Genomic DNA, 14,674 nt, shown 5'->3' with positions numbered 1-14,674 from the left:
GTGGTTTGCAATAATCTGTGGTCTGTGCAGCCCTTTGAGACTCTTTGTGATTAAGGGCGTCAAAAATAAACATGACTTGACTTGTAGTGCAACCAAAAATGAGTGCTGAAAGGCTCAAGGAAGACTTCAAACTACAGATACTGTAAGTAATCACACCGGACCATTTTTCTGTCATGATTTTTGGTCTTTGGGGGTACCCATAGCAGCAAGATGGCAGACAAGCATGTCAGCTCCCTTCAGGTGAGCCTCTTGCTAAGTAAAAAAAAAACCCATCATATTTATATCATTTTTTATTTTCATGAATGTAGTTTTTGACGGACGGACGGACGGACAGACAGACAGACAGACAGACAGACAGACAGACAGACAGACAGACAGACAGACAGACAGACAGACAGACAGATAGACAGATAGATAGATAGATAGATAGATAGATAGATAGATAGATAGATAGATAGATAGATAGATAGATAGATAGATAGATAGATAGATAGATAGATAGATAGATAGATAGATAGATAGATAGATAGATAGATAGATAGATAGATAGATGGATGGATGGATGGATGGTGATAGGTTGGTCGTTTTGGTAGTAACATTTCTCAGAATTCACTGTGTGAATATAACTTGTTTTTATATTCCTAAATATAAAGACAATCTTTCACACACACACAACGAAGTAACGTTTCAATAATCAGTCTAATTGCATCTCTTGTACGTTTATCAGTTTTGTACTCTTTTATTTTGAAGTTGCATTTCCGGTGTATTTATCTGTTTCCTGTGTGAATAAAGTTAACTAGACACACGGGGGCGAGTAGTGGGGCCGGAGCCCTGGCCGGGGCGAGTGTGGTGGCCGATGGGCCACCGGACAATGCTAATACATTTTATTTACCTTAATGCTTGTTTTTATTTGTTTAATTCTGCCAACATAGAGTTTATATAAGTTTTAACTTTATCAATGGATGGATGGATGGATGGATGGATAGATAGATAGATGTGTTGAAAAATAAAATAATAAAATAAAATATATAGAATACAAAAATACCCAATATAACGTGTTGACATAAAGTATTTATTTGCTACGAAAAATACACACTGTATAAAAATAGAGTAATATGCAAATGTGGGGGTAGGGTTTAATGTGGGCTTTTACTCCCACAGGTGGAGTTAAAGAGCCTCATGGCATGAGGAAGAAATGATCTCCTCAGTCTGTCCGTGGAACAAGACTGTGAAAGCAGTCTGTCGCTGAAGCTGCTGTTCTGTTTGGAGATGATGGATGGATGGTAATATCTATTCAGCATTAAAGTTTTGTTTCATATACCTTAACATTTTTTAAATTTTCCTATTCAAAATATCAGAATTTTCAAATAATATTAAAAATATTATTAGTACAATGATTCTCTAACGTACTACTGTGCTGAGCGTCTGCAGAGCCAAAGTGAGGCGTGCAATTCGCTTGCCTCATGGCAGAGGGCAATTGTGAGACCAAGGAATCTGATTCGGCAAACAATAGAATTTGTGATAGCATTAGCAGGCTAACAGCAAGTCAAACCACCCAGTAAATTTTTTGTTGTTGCATGGACTTATTTCATAATGGTAGGATTACTATTGATGCTTTTACAAGTCAGAAGTCACAAAAGCTTGCCTAGCATGTAGCGAAGGTTCGCAGACAATCTGACGATTGTCGACAGGAAGGCGGGGGTTTAAAAAGAGGTCAGCAGCCAATCAGCGGCTGGAGGACGGAGCAGATCCAGGTGCCCCGCATCAGTAATCATGACAGATAATATATATATTTTTTCCATGCTACAGTTTATATATTGCTTTCTTGCTCGGCCAATCAAATGATGGACAACATATTGGTTAATCGATTTTTAAATGTTACTGTGCCTTCCCAGACAGGAACCTTACCATACGTCACTGATTACATTACACATCAATTTCAGAGTTTCTTATTCACAGTACCACATAGCAAAACTGCTCAATTTCGACATCACAAGAAGAGAAAGAGCTTTCGACCGACCTTTCTTGTCTGCCTTGGGTTCCTTGGCAGACCGTGTCCCCTTGAGCTTGCTTTTGGGAGAATCCATAGCTTTTAGCTTCCTAGCGTGTTTGGTGCCCTTGTAGTGGGCCAACGCTTGGTTCTGTCAGGAGAACAAACAGAAGAGGGATTGAGTTAGAGGTAAGATCGGGCTTAAAGAATTCAGCCTAACCCGACCCGAGTCGCGTGTAGATAAACCCGAACCTGCCAAAACCCAAAGCCGTGCGTACTTCAGCGGTGTGCAATTCGGCTGAAGTACGCAGCTTAGGGTTTACTTGGGGCAGAGTCCCTCAAATCAAGTGTGCAATGCCAGTTTGCATCTTGGTGACATGCAAATTTTGGAGAGAACGTCGTTGGGCGTCGCCCGAAACTATACGCAGAGAGGAGATATGACAAAAAGGGAACGCGCTTTATTGCATTCGTGACATGTTCAAAGTTCCAGACTGTTATAGTGTTCTCAAATTAAGTCAAGATATCTCGTGAAGGTCGTCTTCCCCGGCTCCATCAGCATATCAGCTTGTGACATCTTGCAACAACGTCATCTCACGACCTTCACCAGATGTCTACATACTTATCATTAGTTATTATCCACATTCCACAACTTGAAATGTGAAACCGAACAAAATGCCACCGAAAAGAAAATCAAATTCTGCAGATTACAAGCCGCAAATAGTGAAAGATTTGGCCGGAAAGCAGAAAGTTCGTAAATCTTGTAAGCTTTTGACAAGAAGCAGAAATTACGTCTGACTTAAAGGAGGTGGAAGGAGGAAGCCGCGCGTCTTTTACCCCAACAGAGAGGAGGAAAATTTCGGGGGATTTTGTGATTTTGAGTTAAACTGATAGTTTGATAATTATTTGAGGAAAAGTCAGTGGATGTTGTGTGGATCCTCCACGAAGAAAAAAAAAACAGAAAACCCCGATCAACCCGACTTAATGATTGACATTTTAGGGGTTGAGTTCGGGCACAAGTTCTTACCTCTAGATGAAATATAAGGACTAGGATCAAATCAAACATGAAAAAGCCCGGCGGGCGAAAAAGCGAGCGAAACGCCTTAAAGCTAATTATCCCGGACTGCAGAGCGCTCCTGTTTCATTTTTTCCTCCTCTAACATTGAACGCATCTCCCAAAGAGCTTCACTGACTTGTTGGAGAAGACCTATTTATGCCTTTTTGTCATCCAACCAGTGACCCATTCACTTGGAATTTACTTGGAGATTTATTAGATTACTTCTCAGTCACTGATTCCGATCGTTTGTCGTTTTTGTTAGCAGTACATCAATTTTCTTTCTTTCTTTCAAAAATACCGCAGATGAATTGTGGTTCTTCCAGGGTAGGCGCCAAGTAAGAGATCTATCTGGGTGGTTTTAGCCCTGGAACAAGAGTAAAGTAGGGGGTATCAAACTCCCAGCACGGAGACCATTTGTGGTATACCGACATTAGTGTGAGACAATGTAATCTGTAAACGTTCTATTTCCCTACTAGATGTCGCTGTATGGAGTAGTGCATCCAAAAATGAGTGCTACAAAGCACAAGGAAGAACAAAAACTGCCGGGACTCAAAGTGACCAAACCGCACCATTATACAGCGTGTATTATGTGACAGGGTTGGGTAGGGTTACTTTAACTGGATTACCGTATTTTCCGCATTATAAGGCGCACCTAAAATCTTTTTTTTTAAAGCTGACTATGCGCCTTATAATCCGGTGCGCCTTATATATGGATCAATATTGAGCCGCGACAGGTCTCGCAACTTACGGTAAGCAGCCACGGACTACATTTTTCGCGTAGAATAATAATAATAATAATAATAATTTCCTTGTATTGTCATTCTGTGTAACAATGTACACAGAACGAAATGTCGATTGCACCTGACCCGTTGTAGCGAGCCGATGCAGCCGCAGCCAACAGAGGGCGCCGCCGACCACTTTTTAAGTCTTAGGAATGACTCGGCCGGGGCGCGAACCACCGACCTCCCAGTCTCAAAGCGGGCGCCTTACCATCTAGGCTACTGAGCTGGCAAGAAGAAGTGCGCTGTGCATACTGGGAAATATTAAACAACGATTCTCTTTTATTTGTGCGTTTGTATAAAGACCCTGACATGGCTCCTATTAAGAGACACGCTTACAACGCAGAGTTTAAGCTCAAGGCGATCAGTCACGCAGTAGAACACGGAAATAGAGCAGCAGCAAGAGAGTTTAACATTAATGAATCGATGGTGCGGAAGTGGAGGAAGCATGAGGATGAGCTGTTTACGTTTTACATTTTACAGTTATTATGTTATCGCTTTATTTTTATTGTTTTGCACTTGTTATTGTTTTTGCACATTCCGGGTGTCACTATATTGCGATTAATTTACCATAACAATATCAGACGTTTTTTTGCGTGTTGACTAAATGGAGGAAAAGTAAAATGTTGTGCCTTGCTGTTGTTCAAAGATGTTAAAGATGTGTCACGAAAATGCTTTACCTCAGAGAAAATAATAAAACAGCTGTTTATTCATTTTGGGAGTGAATGGAGTTGTGGAAAGCTTGTTTGTTATCTATTAATAAAGTTTGACTGACCTATCTGACTGTTTTGTTGACATTCCCTTTAGCGCGGCACCATCTAATGGTTGCATAACGTAACTACAGCCTCTACTGTAGCGCCTTATAATGCGGTGCGCCTTATGTATGGAAAACGTTTTAAAATATATCATTCATTGAAGGTGCGCCTTATAACACAGTGTGCCTTATAGTGCGGAAAATACGGTACTTTCAATTACTTTTGGATTACTCCAATACCAAATATGATATTAAAAGACAAAAGAAACTAAATATGAATAAAATGACTAGATTTTGTGCAGGCTTGGGGAGTAACAGAATGCATGGAACGGCAAAAATGATGTTGGCAAGCTGTTTGGATTTATTTTCATTTTGTTTCTGTCGCATTTTATGTTAGTTTTGCCGGAGATCAAAGCCAGGAGAGAAAGCTTACCATGTGTTGTGAGTCATCATTTTATTCATATTGAGTTTCTTTTGTCTTTTATTAGCATATTTGGTATTGGAGTAATCCAAAAGTCATTGAAAGTAATCCAGTTCTAGTAACCCTACCCAACCCTGAAAATGGCGGACGATTATGTCATCTTCCTCTCGATGAAGTTCATGTTTTGTAAAATAAATAGAACGGTCTTGAACTACGAGCATTTAAAAAATATGATCGGTCACATATTTTTGGCTAATTAATCAATGTCATGAATCGGAGCTTGATCGGGACCCAAATGCGTGACGTTTCTCACACAAGCCTTTTATTTGACGGGAAATGGGGAGTCATGCACGTTAGGCAGCAGTCTGGTGTGGAATGACAGGAAGCCAGGGGCCGACGAGATCGATACCAATTGCCCGGGCAATTATCGGACAGATGGGGTCGATACCGGACAGGACGGGACAGGAAGATTGATATCAAAACAGGATATAAAAAATAAACAGGATAACTAGACGGGAACAAAACTGGAAACCTGTATTAAACAGGACAAAATAAATGGGAACAATACCAGGAAACAGGACCGAGTCAAAACCCAGGTCTTGCGGGGCAGAGATTCGTTGACAATAAGTGAGTGAGAGCGCTGGGCTTAAATAGAAGGAAAGCCAATCTGTCAACGCGCCACAGCTGGCGCCACATGGGCGGGGCATATTGGGCACCATGGCAACCGTAACAAATAAATCAAAATTCCTTTTTTTAAATGAAAGACATTTTTTACCACTAATACAAACTGTCCTTTAAAATGCAGCCCTCGCTGATTATGGATTAATTTATGACTGAACGATTGATTTATTTTCATTTTCATTTATTATGTTGTTTTATTTTATCTCAGATCATATTTCGTGCAGGAAATAAAAACGATATTTGAAAACAATGGAATTTTCGTTACATCCATTTTCTGTAGCTGTCACGGTTGCCCATGGCGCCCAATTGGCCCTGCCCATTTGGCGCCAGCTGCGACTCGTTGACTGATTGGCTTCCCTCCTATTTAAGATCAGTGCTCTCACTCACCCTTTGTCAGTCCGTCAACGGACTTCTGCACCTGCAAGACGTGTGTTTTGACACTGTCCGGTTTCCTGCTTGTGTTTCTGGTCTGGTATCGTTCCTGTCTAGTTTGTCTTGTTTAGTATCCATCTTCAGTTTTGTTACCGGCTATTGATATCAATCTCCAGTGTCTGGTAGCGTTCCCGTCTAGTTTGTCTTGTTTAATATCGATCTTCAGTTTTATTACCGGCTATTGATATCGATCTCCAGTGTCTGGTAGCGTTCCCGTCTAGTTTGTCCTGTTTAATATCGATCTTCAGTTTTGTTACCGGCTATTGATATCGATCTCCAGTGTCTGGTAGCGTTCCCGTCTAGTTTGTCCTGTTTAATATCGATCTTCAGTTTTGTTACCGGCTATTGATATCGATCTCCAGTGTCTGGTAGCGTTCCCGTCTAGTTTGTCCTGTTTAATATCGAACTTCAGTTTTGTTACCGGCTATTGATATCGATCTCCAGTGTCTGGTAGCGTTCCCGTCTAGTTTGTCTTGTTTAATATCGAACTTCAGTTTTGTTACCGGCTATTGATATCGATCTCCAGTGTCTGGTAGCGATCCCGTCTAGTTTGTCTTGTTTAATATCGATCTTCAGTTTTGTTACCGGCTATTGATATCGATCTCCAGTGTCTGGTAGCGTTCCCGTCTAGTTTGTTTTGTTTAATATCGATCTTCAGTTTTGTTACCGGCTATTGATATCGATCTCCAGTGTCTGGTAGCGTTCCCGTCTAGTTTGTCCTGTTGAATTTTGATCTCCAGTGTCTGGTATTGTTTCCGTCTATCTCGTCCTGCTTGTTATCAGACTCCAGTCTCCAGTGCCTAGTATCAATCCTGTCGGTCCCGTCCTGTCCGGTATCGACCCCATCGGTCTGATATCTGCTCTTGCAATTGGTATCGATCTCGTCGGCCTCTGTATTAGTATTCTGTCATATATCCAAAACCGAGTACTAAAAATCACGATTAGGAATGAGATTTACGGTGTCTCAGAGTGACCAAACTGCACAATTTTTCTTCTATTTTAATGCCCAACCATAGCAGCAAGATGGCGGAGAATTATGTCATCTTCCTCTCAGTGAAGCATAAAGTTTCTGACAAGTTTATTGAGATAGAGAGAGGAAGGAAGGGAATGCAATTAATTTTTTGGGGTGTCATTATTGTGTAACGCCGTTGGATGTATTCGGTTACTCCCCAAGCCAGGTTGGTGTAGAGATTGTATATAAAGCCCGCGGCTTATCATCAGGTGTGCCTTATGTGTGTGCTAAATACAGCAATGGAACAGAATACCCTGACTCTGGCTTTAAGTACGATGGGCTCTCTTTGAGATATTGTGGAAACCAACCCACTTTTTAGAAATAGGACGACTAATTTATGCTCGGGGGTTGTCACGGTTGCCATGGTGCCCAATTAGCCCCGCCCGTGTGGCGCCAGCTGCGGCTCATTGACAGAATGGTTTTCCGTTTATTTAAGCTCAGTGCTCTCATTTTGCCTTTGTCCGTCCGTCAACGAACCTCTGCCCCGCAAGCTGTGGGTTCTGACTCGCTCCTGTTTCCCGTTGGTATTTCCTGTCCGGTATTGTTCCCGTTTATTTTGTTCTGTTTAATATCGGTTTCCAGTTTCGTCCATTTTTGTCCTGTTTATTATTCACAACAGTTTTTGTTCCCTTCTAGTTTGACCTGTTTATTTTCGATATCCTGTTTCATTATCTATCCTGTCCGTCCCGTCCTGTCCGATATCGACCCCATCTGTCTGATATCAACTCAAGCAATTGGTATCGATCCCGTCCTATCATTTCACGCCAGACTGCTGCCTAACGTGCATGACTCCCCATTTCCCTTAAAACAAAAGGCTTGTGTGAGTAACGTCATGCGTTTGGGTCCTGACACCGCAAGGATATTTGTAGCCTAAAAACCCCCGTTGCTAGAGCAACAAGAAACATCCATGTATAAAAGAAAGACGGAATAATAGATAGAAAGTTTATCTATGAAAAAAACTACAATGTAAGTGTGCAAGACTATAGAGGGCTCCGCGCTTTGTGCTAAAAATAGTAACACGGCTTCGTGCCGCCATCTTGGAAGTCTGTCGATTACAAGCGCTGATAGCGAGAGGAGCAAATATTTACTCAGTTTGTCTATTTATTTACTCAACTAGCTTCGTTTGTGTTCGGATTTTGTCCATCAACACTATGGAAAACTACGTGGAGAGTTTAGACAAGCAAGCACGCGAGCGGTACGCTGCGAAGTTGCATTTTATTGGAAAATTGGATCCCTAGAAAATTAAAAACAAGGACTGGAAGTCTGATCCTGATTTGTTGCCGTGTGTGACTTACATCGAACTTGTTAACTATCTTATTTTCCACCCAAGTCCCTTTTGTGAACTGAAGGATTTTCAAAATTACAAAATAATAATAATAATAATTTCCTTTGTATTGTCATTCTTTGTAACAATGTACACAGAACGAAATGTCGATACACCTGACCCGTTGTAGCGAGTCGATGCAGCCGCAGCCAACAGAGGGCGCCGCCATTATACCAATTAGGTATAAAAGTATGGAAGCCTACGACAGATTTGTGTCTGGTTGGGTTCGGGATGTGTCTGTGCACACAAGCGAAGGTGATGAAAACAAGATTGTGAAAGGGAGAGTTACGGGTCACAGATGGTTAGAATATTATTTTACATTTTTGAAACAATTTTACAACAACAGTAGATCAACATCTAGATCTTTTAAGAATATTTTTTCAGAAATGTTACTCAAGAAGCAACACCTACAGCAGGGGTGTCAAACTCATTTTGACTCAGGGGCCACACGATAGAATAACCATTCTGTCGGGGACCGGACTAGTAGATTCAAGAGAAAGAAAAGGAGAGATAAAGAAATAAGAGAAATAGGGAAGTTAAAGGAGAGATGGTGGGACAAAGAAATAAAAAGAGAGAGAGGGAGAGAGAGCGTGAGAAACAAAAGATAAAAAGTCGTGAGAGAGGGGGAAAAGAAAGGGAGAGGAAGAAAGAAATCCAAAAAGAAATAGAAAGACAGAAGGAGAGAAAAGAGGAAAAGCGCGAAGGGTATGAAAAGGGAAAAGAGAGAAAATGGAAAAAACAAGGAAGTTGGAGTAAAAGAGGTTAAAAGACACAGAGGAAGAGAAAAAGAGACAGAGTGAAAGAGACAGAGAAAAAAGGGGTGAGAGAGAGAAACAGAGAGAGAGAGAAAAGGGGAGAGAGAGAGAGAGACAGAGAGAGAGAAAAGGGGTGAGAGTGAGAGAGAGAGAAAAGGGGAGAGAGGGAGACAGAGAGAGAGAAAAGGGGTGAGAGAGAGACAGAGAGACAGAAAAGGGGTGAGAGAGAGAGAGAGAGAGAAAGAGAGAGAGAGAGAGAGAGAGACAGAGAGCTAGAAAAAGACAGAGGGAGAGAGAAAAGGGGTGAGAGAGAGAGACAGAGAGACAGAAAAGGGGTGAGAGAGAGAGAGGGAGAGACAGAGAGGGAGACAGAGAGAAATAAATAAAAGTACAGTGTCTTTGTTCGAGGCACCTTTCTTTGGCAACATCAAGTTGACATATTTCAACCTGCAGCTTGTTTTTCTCTTGCGCTTCTCTGAGTGTTGTCTCACGGGCCGGATTCCATCCCTTAGCGGGCCTGATCTGGCCCGCGGGCCGCCTCTTTGACACCTGTGACCTATAGTATTTAACCTAGCCATACTTGAATGGTGTCGACAGATGTACATGAAGTACACATGTCCCATAACCTTTTTAAAATGTATTTCTACATCATAAATAATTCAATTTACCTGTCAGAAAGTGGTCAGAACAAACACGAACACAGTCAAGCTTTGGCAAATTGGACCGGTTGATAGCTGCCAGCCACATTCGTCTTCGCCGTTCACTTTTCTCCTGAGCTTCAATCCCCTGTTCGTAAACACACTTCGGAAGTCTAAAGAAGCCCTTCCCGCCCTTTTCCCCTCGGCTTCAACAGCCAACAATAACGCACGTATTCGGCATTACAATGTAGAATCTAACTGGTTCGCTGAACAATAACAATGAAGTGAAAAGCTTTGTGGACTTCCAAAATGGCCGCTAGCAATGCATTGTGGGTAATCATAGGACCTCGAAGCACTCTATTGGTTAATCGATAAAGCGTTCGAATCGTATTAATCTGACTTGACCTTATACATTTTAAATTAGGCGGTATAAATCGCGTAGGTGGGACTGCTGTGTAAGCAGCTACGCGTTAAAACCCCCTTGAATATTTAGGACGGCACTCCCAACACTTTATCGCGGTTAATTTTGTGCTTGCGCCGAATAAATGGGATTTCCATTCCTGCTCTTTTATTTATGAGGATTGTTTTTTTTTTTTTTGTGACCACATTTGGGACACTGGGGAGCAGCGTTCCCTCTAAACTGCGCGCGTGCGCAATTGCGCACTACTCGCACATTCTCAGCGCACGAGAAAATCTAGCCAGTGCACAAAAATGAGGGATCGAAATTACTAATTAAGAAGCGACTTAAGTCAAAGTTACAGTGCATGAAGGTAAAAATACAAGGGTTCCCCTGACGTTGTGTCCTAAATGCGGTATTTTGAAGTCGAGTCGAAGTAGAACGAAGTTGAGTAAAGTCGGTAGAGTTTTTCAAGAACCGGCTTCTTTGGCTCGGCTCACTGAAAGGAACCGGCTCTTTCGGGTCCTAAACGGCTCTTCGGGTTGTTTTTGCTTCTTTAATCCCGACATGACCGAATATTATGTAAAATATGCACAAAATGACTTAAAGGAAGGGGGGAATAGAACAAAAAAGAAAAAAAATACCAAAATGAAAAAGTAGTGAAGCGCTGAGAAAAAAAGAACCAAAAGGAAGAGAAAAAAGAAGGAAAAATCCAGAAAAAAAAACTAAAAAAGGAAAAGAAAGAAACGTAGGAAAAAAGTAAATAGAGAACAAAAAGAAAAAAGTAACAGCTCAGAAAAAAAAACACAATGAGATTCTTTTTAAAGGAATTAAAAAAAAAAGTAGAAAAAAACACGGAAAGAAGAAGAAAAAGTTTGTGTTGCATTCAAATAATTTCCAATTAAATCAAGTGAATCTTGTTGCCAACATTGTACTTCCACTAAAAAACGTGACTAAGTACAGTTCTGTATCTTGCAACCGACTCAATAAGCCCCCAAAAATGTTAATATTATATGACAAAATATGTCAGGAAATAAAAAGAAATGGATATCTTGTGAAAGAATTGTAAGAACAAACGAAGTTTGTAGGCCGTACAACCTTTGCAATAGTACATGAGTCAATTCATTCAAAAGAGAAAAATCATTTTGCATTGCCGAAAACTCAGCAAAATATAACGTGATGTCAAGTTTTGGACATGTTTGATAATGACTTAGTTGCCAGACTTGGGATTATGGTTGCTCACTGTTGTTTCAAGCGTTGCTCACCGACTTTGTGTGAAAGCTCAGACTCGTGGAAAATTACAGGGAACATTGCTTGGGAGCCAGGTTTTGAACTTGAAACTTGATAAATATTGTCTACGTTTCGCAAGCCCAAAATGGCATTTGTTATTAGTAACAAGCTTCTATAATGGGTGGGGGTTTATAATGTCTTTATAGGAGCTAAAAAATATAAATAAGCTAAAAGTATTTTTATATGTATTAATATTTTTTAGACATGTTGCAAAAAAAAACAAAGGCATAATCAAATGCAAAAGAAATTATATGGGTCATTCTTAGTCACAGGTGTCAAACAGGCGGCCCGCGGACCAAATCAGGCGAGACAACACTAAGAGAAGTGCAAGAGAAAAACAAGCTGCAGGTTGAAATATGTCAACTTAATGTTGCCAAAGAAAGGTGCCTCGAACAAAGACTCTACTTGTATTTCTCTCTCTCTGTCTCGCTCTCTCTCTCCTCCCCTCTTTTCCACCCCTTTTCTCCCACTCTCTCTCCGTCTCTTTCACTCTCTGTGTCTCTCTCTTTCTCTTTCTTTGTTCCTCTTTGTCTCTTTCTCTCTCTATGTCTTTTTAACTTCTTTTGCTCTAACTTCCTTTTTTCCTTTCTCTCTTTTCTCTTTTCTCTCTTCCTACCCTTCACGCTTTCTTTTCTCTTTTCTCTCTTCTGTCTTTCTATTTCTCTTTGGATTTCTTTCTTCCTCTCCCTTTCTTTCCCCCCTCTCTCATGACTTTTTATCTCTTTTGTTTCTCACGCTCTCTCCCTCTCTTTCTTTTTCTTTCTTTGTCCCGCCCTCTTTCCCCTCCCTCTTTCACTTATTTCTTTATCTCTTTTTCTTTTGCTTTAATCTACTAGTCCGGCCCCCGACAGAATGTTTGTTCTATCGTGTGGCCCTCGAGTTAAAATGAGTTTGACACCCCTGTACATTTATGTTATTTGTCTCTTAAAGGTAAACAAAGGTAAATATTCAGGGTGTTGGAACGGATTAAAACGATTTACATTATTTTCAATGGGAAAATCGATTTCGGTGTTTGAACAAATCGGTTTTCGAACAGGGTTCTGGAATGGATTATGGTCGAGAACCGAGGTTCCACTGTATAAGAGAAATGTATTGCTCCAGCTCAGGATATAATCCTGTAACATTTTTACCAATGACTTCACACATGACATAGGCCAAATGTCCATTTCTTTCTCTGTACTTTCGGTCTCTTTCACTGAGATCTGCCATTTTCTTTTTTATTTCCTCTCTGTCTTTCAAGATAACGCTGATAGATATCAAAACAGGATATCAAAATTAATCAGGACAAACTAGACAGGAACAAAACTGGAAATCGATATTAAACAACGGGGCCGACAGGACTGATATCAAAACAGGATATCGAAATTAAACAGGAAAAACTAGACGGGAACAAAACTGGAAACCGATATTAAACAGGACAAAATAAACGGGAACAATACCAGCCAGAAAATACCAACAGGAAACAGGACCGAGTCAAAACCCTCGTCTTGCGGGGCAGAGGTTCGTTGACGGACTGACTAAAGGTGATTGGTAGCACTGAGCTTAAGTAGAAGGAAAGCCAATCTGTCAACGAGCCGCACGGGGCGGGCTAATTGGTCGCCATGGCAACCGTGACAGTAGTAGCAACATAGTACTAACATAAGTTGTTATTTTAGAAATGTATATCTAAATGTTTCCGCTTCGTGCAAATCAGGAATGAAAAATAGCTCTCCGATTCAATTCATTATATGTGCCCATCTCAAATTTTTCAAGATTCGATCAGTCCGATCCTCGGCTTGTTGCTTCATTTTTGTTCGGCACTTTCATCCATTTGACTTTGACAACCCTGTTTGACTGTATTTGTTAGCATTAAGCTAACATGTGTTTGTTATGGCTTGATGAAATCCAATGGAGTGGTTAAACCAGATTTGAATTTCTATTTTGTTTGATGTGTCTGTTTTGTTGCAAAATTTACAGCTTGAAGCAAGCCCGCTTGACTTCTTATTTGGAACAAACGAGAATATTTTAGTTTTCCGAGACGGTCTTCAACCGAAATGCTTAAAATGCAAACCGAAACGCTTCCTGAACCCTTTTGTGGTGGCTTCCCAAGCCATTTTGCGGTTTGATTTTAAAAGAGTGTTTATTTTCTGATGTGGGTGGGTGCTCCTGAGGCTACGAGCCCTACCAGGTGTACCTGGGAGTTGAACCTCAGCCGACAGACGCCGCAAGAGACGTGCCTCCTCTTAGCGGTTGTAACGGGCGTGATGCCAAGCGTGTGGTGAAGGACGGCTTTCTGCACCGGGTCCATCTGCAGACGGATACAAAATTAAGGGGGGAGGCTTTACTAGTGTGCATTTATTTAAAAGTATTCCCAAATTCCTGAACAAAATGTGTCATGACCAGAACGGGAACAGGACCCACTCGCGTAACGTTTCTCACAGTTTTATTGGGAAGAAGGGAAAGGGGCGGCATTAGCTCAGGAGGTAGAGCGCTCGTCTTGGGATCAAGAGATCGCAGGTTTGATTCCCGGCTGCTACGTGTTATATGTCTAAGTGTCCTTGGGCAAGACACTGAATCCCTAATGCCCCCAATAAGCAGGTCAGCGCCTTGCATGGCTGTATGGCTGCTATTGGAGTGTGAGTGTGTGTGTGAATGGGTAAGTGTGAAGCACATTGTAAAGCGCTTTGGGAGGTCTTCATTGACTCGAAAAGCGCTGTATAAATGCAAAATGCAGTGTCGGGAACTGAAAAAACAGGTCAGTAGCTGGGATAGGAGAGCAAAAACGTGATCGGGATCGGAAACAAGTCGAAAGCCAGGAGAGGAGAGTAGACGTGGTCGAGATCAAAAACGGATTGTTATCTGGGGTGGGAGAACAGACGTAGTCGAGATCAAAACAGGTCGTAATTCGGGACGAGAGAGCAGACGTGGTCTAGCTCAAAACAGATGGTAAGCGGAGACTAACGGGAGTAAAAAACAGGACAGGCGAAAAAGGGCTTGCCGTGCAAAAACAGAGATTCGCAGATGGACCGACAAAATGGGACTGACAGGATCGAGTTTAAATACTGACAGGGAACCAATCCGTCAACAAGCTGCAGCTGGTGCCACAAAGGCGGGGCCAATTGGGCGCCATGGCAACCGTGACAAAATGCGAGGAAATAGTGCATGATT

At 41.4% G+C, this 14,674-nt stretch overlaps 1 protein-coding gene across 4 annotated transcripts in view; it reads right to left on the bottom strand.

The window, feature by feature from the left end:
* Positions 1-14,674, bottom strand: part of znf385d (zinc finger protein 385D) — a 166,155-nt gene that overhangs the window by 34,419 nt on the left and 117,062 nt on the right. For all 4 annotated transcript variants that reach the window (XM_088327506.1, XM_088327507.1, XM_088327508.1 and 1 more), the window contains exons 3-4: positions 13,701-13,814; positions 2,021-2,141 (exon numbers count right to left, since the gene is read on the bottom strand). In XM_088327506.1, coding sequence (XP_088183632.1) covers positions 2,021-2,141; positions 13,701-13,814 — 235 coding nt within the window. The remainder of the gene's footprint in view (positions 1-2,020; positions 2,142-13,700; positions 13,815-14,674) is intronic.

This window comes from Urocampus carinirostris, chromosome 2, assembly GCF_059441175.1.
Source record: "Urocampus carinirostris isolate Australia breed hairy pipefish chromosome 2, RoL_Ucar_1.0, whole genome shotgun sequence".
Classification (NCBI taxonomy): domain Eukaryota; kingdom Metazoa; phylum Chordata; class Actinopteri; order Syngnathiformes; family Syngnathidae; genus Urocampus; species Urocampus carinirostris.
This window is presented reverse-complemented; position numbering and strand designations above follow the sequence as displayed.